This window comes from Talaromyces proteolyticus (genome assembly GCF_021365285.1).
Source record: "Talaromyces proteolyticus strain PMI_201 chromosome Unknown BGW36scaffold_4, whole genome shotgun sequence".
Taxonomy (NCBI): domain Eukaryota; kingdom Fungi; phylum Ascomycota; class Eurotiomycetes; order Eurotiales; family Trichocomaceae; genus Talaromyces; species Talaromyces proteolyticus.
The window spans coordinates 734500-746745 of NW_025764280.1; the positions used below are offsets into that span (position 1 = coordinate 734500).

At 45.0% G+C, this 12246-nt stretch overlaps 2 protein-coding genes across 2 annotated transcripts; one reads left to right on the forward strand and one right to left on the reverse strand.

The window, feature by feature from the left end:
• Window positions 1–256: 256 nt before the first annotated feature.
• On the forward strand, window positions 257–7513 carry BGW36DRAFT_291532 (putative pre-mRNA splicing factor; the record flags this gene model as incomplete). Its single annotated transcript, XM_046210844.1, has 3 exons — window positions 257–4841; window positions 4982–5074; window positions 5127–7513. 3 exons carry the CDS (start codon window positions 257–259, stop codon window positions 7511–7513), a joined length of 7065 nt encoding a protein of 2354 aa, XP_046074053.1.
• A 3574-nt stretch (window positions 7514–11087) lies between these two features.
• BGW36DRAFT_291208 (MYB DNA-binding domain protein) lies at window positions 11088–12018 on the reverse strand (the record flags this gene model as incomplete). Its single annotated transcript, XM_046210825.1, has 2 exons — window positions 11088–11207; window positions 11260–12018. 2 exons carry the CDS (start codon window positions 12016–12018, stop codon window positions 11088–11090), a joined length of 879 nt encoding a protein of 292 aa, XP_046074054.1.
• Window positions 12019–12246: the final 228 nt, after the last annotated feature.

The window sequence follows — 12246 nt, forward strand, 5'->3', positions numbered from 1 at the left end:
GACGAAAAGTAAAATTGCTGTCGCCCGTCAAGCATAAGCCTTCGCCTCCGCAACCACCGTCGTGAGAGGATCGGTTATATCGCATCCGACTTCCTTTTCTTGGGATTAAATACCGATTTGTGTGATACTGAGGACTTGATAAAATTTATGCGATACCGTTTCCCGGCATTTTCACGCGGAGTGTGGGCCGCTTCGATGCAGTGATCCAACCTCGACCATCCTTGAAGCACCGATCAACTCATCCAGAAAGGCCATCATGGCGTCGCTACCACCTCCTCCACCTCCTGGATGGGGGATGGCAGCTCCTCATTCGATGCCTTTGGCACCTCCACCACCAGGATATCAGCCCCCAGCAGATCCAAAGGTCGCGAAATTTGCGCAAAAGAAGACAGAATGGTTACGGACACAACGCAACCGATTTGGCGAAAAGCGCAAGGGCGGATTTGTTGAAAGCCAGAAGGCTGATATGCCTCCCGAGCATCTACGGAAGATCGTGAAGGATATCGGCGATGTATCTCAAAAGAAATTCAGCAGCGATAAACGAAGCTACCTCGGCGCGTTGAAATTTATGCCCCATGCGGTGCTGAAGCTGTTAGAAAATATGCCTATGCCTTGGGAATCGGCGCGCGAAGTCAAGGTCTTGTACCATGTCAACGGCTGTCTCACGCTCGTGAACGAGTCCCCTCGAGTCATCGAGCCTATCTTCCATGCCCAATGGGCAACCATGTGGGTTTGTATGCGACGAGAAAAAGCCGATCGTCGCCACTTCAAACGGATGCGCTTCCCTCCTTTTGACGACGAAGAACCCCCGCTTTCTTGGTCCGAGAATATCGAGGACGTGGAGCCGTTGGAACCTATCCAAATGGAGTTGGATGAGACCGAAGACGCTGCGGTCTACGAGTGGTTCTATGAGCATAGACCCCTTTTGGATACTCCTCATGTAAATGGCCCAAGCTACAAAAAGTGGAATCTGTCACTCCCTCAGATGGCAACCCTCTATCGACTCAGCCATCAATTGCTCAGCGATATCACTGATTCCAACTATTACTACATGTTCGACCTCAACAGTTTTACAACAGCCAAAGCTCTCAATGTGGCTATTCCTGGAGGCCCTCGCTTTGAGCCACTCTACAAAGACATCGATCCAAATGACGAAGATTTTGGCGAATTTAATGCAATTGATCGCATCATATTTCGCTCTCCCATCCGAACGGAATACCGTGTCGCGCTCCCTTACCTATACAACTCTCTTCCAAGAAGTGTCCAGCTGTCTTCTTACTCACACCCCCAGATTGTCCATGTCAGGTCAGAGGACCCTAATCTTCCGGCTTATTACTTTGACCCTATCATCAACCCTATTTCCTCACGTTCCGTTGCCCCTAAGAATATCACCGTCAGCCATGAGGATGAAATTTTTGGACCAGGTAACGATGAAGATGATTTCGAACTCCCAGGCGATCTCGAAGCTCTACTAGCCGACGAGGAACTGTATAACAGCGAGACAGCGTCTGCGATTTCATTGCTATGGGCTCCATACCCATTTGATCGGCGTTCTGGCAGGATGGTGCGAGCTCAGGATGTGCCATTGGTAAAACAGTGGTACCTGGAACATTGTCCACAAGGCCAGCCTGTCAAAGTTCGGGTGTCGTACCAGAAGCTTCTCAAAACATATGTACTGAACGAGTTACATAAGAAGAAACCTAAGGCTCACAACAAGCAAGACCTTTTGACAACATTGAAGGGTACCAAGTTTTTCCAGACTACAACCATCGACTGGGTTGAAGCTGGTCTCCAAGTCTGCCGACAGGGTTTCAACATGCTGAATCTGCTCATTCACCGCAAGAATCTGACGTATCTTCATCTCGACTATAACTTCAATCTTAAGCCTATCAAAACGTTGACAACTAAGGAACGAAAGAAGTCTCGTTTTGGAAATGCTTTCCACCTTATGAGGGAAATTCTGCGTCTGACAAAGCTTATTGTTGATGCCCAGGTTCAATATCGACTAGGCAATATCGACGCTTTCCAACTCGCAGATGGTATTCTGTACGCTTTCAACCATGTCGGACAGTTGACCGGTATGTACCGTTATAAGTACAAGCTCATGCACCAGATTCGATCTTGTAAAGATTTGAAACATTTAATTTACTACCGTTTCAACTCTGGTCCAGTCGGCAAAGGTCCTGGTTGTGGTTTCTGGGCCCCAGCATGGCGTGTATGGCTTTTCTTCATGCGCGGTATTATTCCTCTGCTGGAAAGATGGCTTGGAAATCTGCTTTCTCGTCAGTTCGAGGGCCGACACAGCAAAGGTGTTGCTAAAACTGTGACGAAGCAACGGGTCGAGTCCCATTTCGACTTGGAGTTGCGCGCTTCGGTTATGGCTGATTTGATGGACATGATGCCGGAAGGTATCAAGCAAAACAAAGTAAATACAGTTTTGCAGCATTTGTCTGAAGCCTGGCGTTGTTGGAAGAGCAACATTCCTTGGAAAGTCCCAGGCCTTCCAGCTCCGATCGAGAATATTATCCTGCGTTACGTAAAAGCTAAAGCTGATTGGTGGATTTCTGTCGCTCACTACAATCGTGAACGAATTCGACGGGGAGCTACGGTGGATAAGACCGTTGCGAAAAAGAACTTGGGTCGTTTAACTAGACTTTGGCTCAAAGCAGAGCAGGAACGACAGCACAACTACCTGAAAGATGGTCCCTATGTTTCATCTGAAGAAGCCGTGGCCATATATACAACTACTGTCCACTGGTTGGAATCTCGCAAGTTCTCTCCGATCCCCTTCCCTAGCGTTTCCTATAAGCACGACACAAAGATTTTGATTCTTGCTCTTGAACGGTTACGAGAATCTTACTCAGTCAAGGGTCGCCTCAATCAGAGTCAGCGAGAGGAACTTGCTCTTATTGAACAGGCGTACGACTCTCCTGGTACTACACTTGCTAGAATTAAACGTTTCTTGTTGACCCAGCGAGCATTCAAAGAGGTTGGAATTGATATGAATGACAACTACAACGATATCAACCCAGTTTATGATGTTGAACCAATTGAAAAGATTACCGACGCCTACTTAGATCAATACCTGAGCTTCCAAGCAGACCAGCGACATTTATTTCCCTCGTGGATCAAGCCAAGCGATTCTGAAGTTCCACCCTTACTTACGTACAAATGGGCACAAGGAATCAACAATCTTTCCAACGTGTGGGAAACCGCTGATGGAGAGACCAATGTCATGATCGAGACCAACCTGTCTAAGGTCTACGAGAAGATGGATTTAACCTTACTTAACCGTCTGCTTCGTCTGATTATGGATCATAACCTTGCTGATTATATTACCTCAAAGAACAACGTGCAACTGAATTATAAAGACATGAACCATACCAACAGTTATGGTTTGATTCGTGGTCTGCAGTTTTCTGGTTTCGTCTTCCAGTACTATGGCTTGGTTATCGATCTACTTCTCCTTGGTCTTCAACGAGCCAGTGAATTAGCCGGGCCGCCTCAGAATCCAAATGACTTCCTGCAGTTCAAAGACCGTGCGACTGAAACCAGACATCCTATCCGCCTTTACACTCGCTACATCGATAAAATCTGGGTGTTCCTACGATTTTCTGCAGATGAATCACGTGACCTTATACAAAGGTTCCTGACAGAACAACCGGATCCCAATTTTGAGAATGTCATTGGTTATAAGAACAAGAAATGCTGGCCTCGTGACTCCAGAATGCGCTTAATGCGTCACGATGTAAATCTTGGTCGCGCTGTTTTCTGGGATTTGAAGAACCGACTGCCCCGATCAATTACTACCATTGAGTGGGATGATACCTTTTCTAGCGTGTATAGCAAGGATAACCCCAACCTTCTGTTCTCAATGTGCGGCTTCGAAGTTCGTATACTTCCCAAGATTCGCAACCAGAACGATGAGTTCCCAATCAAGGACAGTGTTTGGTCTCTGGTGGATAACACGACGAAGGAGAGGACTGCGTACGCTTTCCTTCAGGTTACTGAGGAAGACATACAGAAATTCAACAACCGCATTCGTCAGATTTTGATGTCTTCGGGGTCAACCACCTTCACCAAGATCGCAAACAAATGGAATACTGCCTTGATTGCTCTCTTCACGTATTACCGTGAGGCCGCTGTATCCACAGTCAATCTCTTGGATACGATTGTGAAGTGCGAAACTAAGATTCAGACTCGAGTCAAGATTGGGTTGAACTCTAAAATGCCATCGAGATTTCCTCCTGCTGTCTTCTATACTCCCAAAGAACTGGGTGGATTGGGAATGATTTCCGGTTCCCATATCCTCATTCCTGCCAGTGACAAGCGCTGGTCGAAGCAAACAGATACCGGTGTAACACACTATCGCTCAGGCATGTCACATGACGAGGAAACCCTGATCCCGAATATTTTCCGATACATCATACCTTGGGAGGCTGAGTTCATTGACTCGCAACGTGTCTGGATGGAGTATTCTCAGAAACGACAGGAAGCTAACCAGCAGAACCGACGATTAACACTGGAAGATTTAGAGGATAGCTGGGATCGTGGTCTACCTCGTATCAACACCCTTTTCCAGAAAGACCGCAGCACACTCAGCTTTGACAAGGGCTTCCGTTCCAGAACCGAATTCAAGATATACCAGCTCATGAAGAGCAATCCGTTTTGGTGGACCAGTCAGAGACACGATGGAAAATTGTGGAATTTGAACGCTTATCGTACGGATGTTATACAAGCGTTGGGTGGTGTTGAAACCATTCTTGAGCACACATTGTTCAAAGCAACAGCTTTTCCATCTTGGGAAGGACTGTTCTGGGAAAAAGCGAGCGGTTTCGAAGGTTTGGGACTCCCTTTTTTACTGTTTTTGTCGTATTCATGCTCCCTGATGCCCTCCCCATCAATATTGTGCCCTGATATCGCAATCACGTGACTTCATTTTCCCCTATATAATATCCTATGCTAACTGATTAACTTACAGAAAGTATGAAGTTCAAGAAGCTCACCAACGCCCAGCGTTCGGGTTTGAACCAAATCCCCAATCGTCGTTTCACATTGTGGTGGTCCCCAACTAGTAAGTTTTCAATGAATAGCCATTTGCCTATATTTGCTAATCCACCCTTTAGTCAACCGTGCAAACGTATATGTGGGTTTCCAGGTGCAGTTAGACCTTACTGGTATCTTCTTGCACGGAAAAATTCCAACTTTGAAGATTTCTTTGATTCAAATTTTCCGTGCCCATCTCTGGCAAAAGATCCATGAGTCAGTGGTAATGGATCTTTGTCAAGTATTCGATCAGGAGTTAGAGGCTCTAGGCATTGAAGCGGTGCAAAAGGAAACGATCCATCCCCGCAAGTCCTACAAGATGAACAGCTCATGCGCGGATATCTTGTTATTCGCTACCAACAAATGGAATGTTACTCGGCCTTCTTTGCTATTCGACACAAAGGATGTCATTGAGCCCACTACGACGAACAAGTTCTGGCTTGATGTTCAATTGAGATATGGCGACTACGATTCACACGACATTGAACGGTATGTACGTGCTAAATACCTCGACTACACCACGGATAGCATGAGTATCTACCCCTCCGCAACGGGTTTAATGATAGGCATTGATCTTGCCTACAACCTCTACTCAGCTTATGGACAATATTTCCCTGGTTTGAAGGCGCTTATCCAACAGGCGATGGCGAAGATCATGAAGGCGAACCCGGCCTTGTATGTGCTCCGAGAGCGTATACGCAAAGGTTTACAACTTTATGCATCCGAAAGCAACCAAGAGTTCCTCAATTCCCAGAATTACTCCGAACTTTTCAGCCCGCAAATCCAATTGTTCATTGATGATACGAATGTGTATCGTGTGACGATTCACAAGACTTTCGAAGGTAACCTCACTACTAAGCCTATAAACGGTGCTATATTTATCTTCAACCCACGAACCGGCCAGCTGTTCCTCAAGATCATCCACACTAGTGTCTGGGCTGGTCAGAAACGTCTTGGACAATTGGCTAAATGGAAGACAGCAGAAGAAGTAGCAGCGCTTATCCGATCTTTGCCAGTTGAGGAACAGCCTAAGCAGCTGATTGTCACCCGAAAGGGTCTTCTTGATCCGTTGGAAGTTCACTTACTAGATTTCCCAAATATTTCTATCCGTGCATCTGAGCTTCAACTTCCTTTCCAGGCTGCCATGAAGGTTGAAAAACTTGCGGACATGATTCTTCGGGCAACAGAGCCTCAAATGGTTCTTTTCAATCTTTATGATGAATGGTTGAAATCAATCTCTCCATACACTGCTTTCTCAAGATTGATTTTGATTCTTCGTGCACTACATGTCAATGCCGACAAGACCAAGATCATTCTACGTCCAGATAAGACCGTCATCACTCAAGAACACCATATCTGGCCAACACTTTCCGACGATGACTGGATTAAGGTTGAAGTTCAACTGCGTGATCTGATCCTAAATGATTATGGAAAGAAGAATAACGTCAATGTTCAAAGTCTGACCAGTAGCGAAGTGAGAGATATCATCTTGGGTATGGAGATCAGTGCTCCATCTCTGCAACGTCAACAAGCAGCCGAGATCGAGAAGCAACAGGAAGACCAAAAGCAACTTACTGCTGTTACCACAAAGACTCAGAACGTTCGAGGCGAGGAAATTATTGTGACGACAACTTCCCAATATGAGCAGCAGTCTTTCAGCTCCAAAACCGAATGGAGGACTCGCGCAATCGCGAGTTCGAATCTTCGTACTCGAGCCAACAATATATACATATCTTCTGACGATATTCGAGAGGATGGCTTGCATACTTATATTATACCCAAGAATATTCTCAAGCGATTCATCATGATTGCCGATCTTCGGGTGCAAGTCGCTGGATATCTATATGGCAGATCGCCTCCCGATAATGATCAAGTCAAGGAGGTACGCACCATTGTGATGATTCCTCAAGTCGGAAACACACGAGATGTACAGCTTCCACAACAACTACCGCAGCACGAGTATCTTAATGGCTTAGAACCATTGGGTGTCATCCATACAATTTCTGGTAACGAACCACCCTACATGACTGCTCAAGATGTTACTCAACACGCGCGACTTATGAATTCTCATTCGTCATGGGATAAAAAGACGGTTACCATGACTGTATCATTCACGCCTGGATCCGTTTCGCTCGCTGCTTGGGCTCTAACACCCCAAGGCTACAAATGGGGTGCTGAGAACAAAGATCTGAGCTCCGATCAACCCCAAGGTTTCTCGACCAATATGGGCGACAAGTGCCAATTATTGCTCAGTGACAAGATCCGTGGTTATTTCTTGGTTCCTGAAGACAATGTATGGAATTACAGCTTCATGGGTAGCTCTTTCAGCGGTGTTGAGAAGCGGCCTGTCTACGTCAAGATCGATACTCCTCTGCGTTTTTATGATGACCAGCATCGTCCTCTACATTTCCAGAACTTCGCCGAGCTGGAAGATATCTGGGTCGATCGTACCGACAACTTCGCATAAGAGTTTCCGCTCAGTATAGGGTAGCATGTCTTGTGAGGTATCGGCGTTTCGTTGGCAACTTAATGTACCTTTTGTATTTGAATCCTAATTAGTGCCTGCATCATTTTACGTTTGTACTGATAAGATGACTGTGACATTATTATTATAGCCCGAAAATTGAACCCTATTGTAAATTAATAGCAATTCATAACAAAAATTTTTAATTTACTGTTTAAATATTAATATATATGTTAAGGATAGTACTGGAAGATAACTAGTCGCTCATAGATTTCCTGGTCAATTAACTGCCAGGCTAACTGAAGGGCAAAACTGCCAAAACAACAAGGGGTACCCACCAAAACCACGGTACAGGGAAAACCAACACTTCCACAGTAGGAAGCAGGCACAAAAATCCTGTACAGGAGACTGGGGATCCCAACATAGAAGGCGCAGAATACAAGTGAAACACCCAAACATCACGGAAACAGAAAGAATGCTAACGACCTTGCGAACGCGACTGCAGAGAGAATCACGAGAATATGAGTGCGTAAAGAAAACGACGAGATACTAACGCGGAAAGCACAACATGGAATGGAAACCGCAGCATCAAGCACGAAAGCGCCGTAGCATCAGACGGAGATTCAGTGAGTTGAGATAATGAAGGGGTAAAGACGGAGAAGAGATTAGAATGTGGGCGTCAAAGCGGAAACTGCATCATCAAAAAGGAGTAAGGTCATTGTCATCGCTTTCCTCGAAAAGGTTCCCTAACTCTTTTTCGAATTTGCGCCTCCCCACGTTGTCGTTTACATAGGCGTTGATAGCTCATCAACACGCCTGAAATTCCACACCAGTTCTGGTCGGAAGCGTGTCCGCTTTTACCAGCGGTCCATCCGTTAATGCTTCCTGAGCACTTTCCTGTAGAGTGTGTAGAGCCTTGGGCTCGACCTAAACAGTCACGGTTGCTCGGACATTGTAAAGGAAGCTTTTGTAACCCAGTGCAAACTCTGTGTAAGGTTGGTATATGGCATCGGTGGAAACCAGAGTTCGACCGAAACACTGGCGATATTGTTGAGACTGGTGCTGTCAGTCCCAATGACTGCAAACCGCATCCGTGTCATTTCACTCAACATGACCCATCAAATCATCCTTCCTTTTATATCATCTATTTAATTCCTGTATTTTGTTTCGGCTCTGCATATATTCTCTCTCTGATGCAGGTTACGGCGCAGATATTGCTTTGGGCGATCTGGCATCTCCAAAATAACTGAACCACTAATAATACCTTTATGTCGATTTTCCCAGAGCATTTGGAACAGATTGGTTTAGATTTTCTTTCCTCGCGTGACTCTACTTATCAACTAAGATTGATTCAATATGCGAGAAACTCTATTCAATACTTGATGAGTTTCAAAATTGAGGGTCTTATAATAGCATTTTGGCGTATCCTCATGTGTCAAAGTTTCTCTCACCCTTGTTACACCAGTGCAACGATTCCTACGCCGTATGTATTGTCCTACATCATCACTACTTTTCCAGCTCTTACATGCCTGCCTGAAACCATCGTTGCACTCAAATCCCACACCATTGGGCTAGACATCAATGAATTTCAGGGTTGGTAAATTTCGAAAGGATAATCAATGTCTGTGTTGTGCCCCGGATTGAGACTTAAGGCAGAATGTTGTTCCATGAAAGACTATAGCCTTAGTTAGCATGGGCATTGCTCTTTTATTATCTAAAATATCCTTATGATAGCCTTAGAACAGGTAACACATTTAATTTTAAAGCTGGGAAAACATCCACTGGGAGTACCAACATTCAAGCCACTATGAGTTGGTGAGGCTGAATGTAACATGGAGTATTAATCATATAAAATCAGCCAGAGAGATTTTGAGTTGATGAAGACCGCACGAAGAAGAATACTGCGGTATAAAGGTTATGTGTAATTTTCAATTACTTGGGTTATACTCTCCTACCAATTACAGGCATACAAGAGCCAATACATCAGGAATACAGAAGAAAAGATCACATTCTGAATTGTGGCGTCATTTTTAGGCTTAGAGTGGAAGTGCTCGTGTCATGTCAATTCTTTGTTGTCTATATGCGTAAGCTCTACTCAGCCAGTTACGTTAATGACAGAACAAACTCGTGTTGCAGTCAAACTGCGAGTTTATGGCAACTCGAGTGTTGTGTCACTATTAACAGCATCCTCTATTTCGCAACTTTTTCCACCATACGCTCAATAGCTCAAATCCCAACGTAGTTTTCCAAATAATCAGTCAGGCGGGGATCGGAATCTAACTAACATTAGAACGATACATATGTATATTTGCAAGGCTTTGGAAATCAATTGACGATACTCGATCATACATATGTAAATGTTCCCAGAAATTTCGAGGCGGCAGCAACCTCATTTAACCTACTCGCTATAATAAGAGAGATGTATCACTTTGATAAGCGGCATGTAGCCGCTGTTTACTGTCCACAGAACTTTCGTGGATAACCTGGCAGTAAATTCTTTTACCTTACAGGAAATTGCCTTCTTGTTACAAGCTCCAGAGCAACAATAGTCTTCTCATTCGAAAACTCGGAAAGCCCCCAACACTCTAATTCACCGAGAAATATGACAAGTATAGATCCAACTTGGTATATTGCCTACCCAGGATCATAACAAGTTTGATACTCACAAGTGGTATTTCAATGCCATTTTTGCAGCCTCTCCACGCAGCGACTTTGTATTGATGGAATAACAAACAGTAGGGTTCCAACAGCAGACAAGTAGCAAACAACGTCAACGATGACTAATGTAGAGCCAAAGGAAAGAAACCTAATTTATAGTTTATAGTGCTGATAATTTATTGTTTGTTAAGATATTATTAAGGTCGCTTAAGATTAATCTGAAGCCAACCTTATTTTAGTTGAACTTATAGTGCTAGTGTGGAGGGTTACTTGCAGATTATAAGTGCTGATAGTAACCATAAGATCTATTGATATCATAAAACATATCATATGATATTTATAAGGAGTCTAGTTAATTCATATCAACTTCACACCGCTGGCTCACATCAAAATTGAATGATCAGAATCAAAGAGATCAGTAATTTATTAAATTTCTGTTTAGAGAGGCTGGACATAATTGGTAACATCTGAATTCTACATGATGTTGATATGCAGAGACATACTAAATAACATGGTATCTCGCCCAGAGGAAGTACATTTAAAATACAAGAAGGCTTCCTGAAATGCGTTGTCTTCGCAGTCCAAACTAACCACATTGGTTGACCAGCAACATCTGACAACTATGATACAAAAGAAATACAAGGAGCGCTTAGACAGGCTATGTATGTCATTTTGCAAGATTCGGAAATAAATAAAGAAAAGAGAAAAGAAAGGGGGGAAACATGCACAATAGCTTCCAACACCAAAATTACTGATCTATTCTTTCACTCAGACCACAGTAAAACTCCTTCAAAGAAGAAAAATAAAGGAAAACGTTCGCTTGCTTTTGTTCATAATGATGCCTTTGGTGAATATTCGATCAAATACTGATGTTTTTAGTATGATCGAGTCGTGTTCGCAATTGCCAGTGAATGGTCATTTATAATTCCGTTGCTTTTTCGCGACAAGCCGCCGGCGTGAAACCGTGTCCGACTTTGCCTGCTATGATCCGCCAGCGGTCATTCTCATAGTCTTGAATTGCATTTCGCAGCCTTTGTTCCTGAAATAAAGGTTAGATGATGTTATTGAAATAAAGCTGACGTATTTCTTACCATCTCATCAGTCCAGACGGTGTCTTTGGCCTTTAATTTTGTACAATAGCGCACTTGCAAAGTACCGCTTGTCCTTCCCGGGAAGAAATCCGATATTTGCTTCCAAGTTAGATTCTTGTGCTCTTTCAACTCCACTAGAAGACCATCTTCCTCCGGTGTGAACTTCAATTTTGGTCCACGGGGGCGCGGCGCCGGATCTGGCATACCTGCCTGTCCAACAACGCTTGGCAGCCCAGATGACATATTAGGAGAGTTCATATCGCCGCCAGGCTGCTGTGAAGGATGAATAAGGGCTTGAGGTGGAAGTCGGTGATGATGGTGGTGGTGATGTTGTTGTTGCTGCTGCTGATGAACTGGTGGAGGAGGCAACGCGAAAGAATGCGCTGAAGGGCGATGCTGTGAGGACGAATCACCCTGAGCGGACATGAGCATTTCGGGAGACTGAGTTCCCTCTCCGTGCGCATCAGGTTTCAGCATCTGGAGATGCATGTCGAGTCGGTTATCGTCTTCATTCCCGTCGCCTCCATCCACTCGTGGTCGTTTGCCAGCTCGCGCAGGCTGGAATTGGAGCGGGTTGGAGCCGTAATGGGACGAGATTGGCGACGGGGCCATCTGGTGTGGGTTGAGTAAGAGCGGCTGGGAATGTACATCTTGGACGAGCGGTGCTCGCAGCACTGGCGGACTGACATGTTGACCTGGCTGTTGATGATGTTGCGGGTTGGGCGCCGATTGTTGCGCACCACGGGGCACAAACGACATATCGGCTGTGGCCCCATGGTGCACGACTTGCGGCTGGCTTGACGGGTAAACAAGCAAACCTGGCTGTTCCTGTGACTTGCTACTATCCTGAGGATTGTAGTCGAGGGAGTAGCCTCGATACGGATCTGCCAGCGTCGCGGCTCGCCTGTCGAGGCCTGCTAGAGCTCAGGAAAGCTCCGGCAGGTCGCATAAACCATTAAATTCGAAGAAGAGAGGCAAGGGCCACGA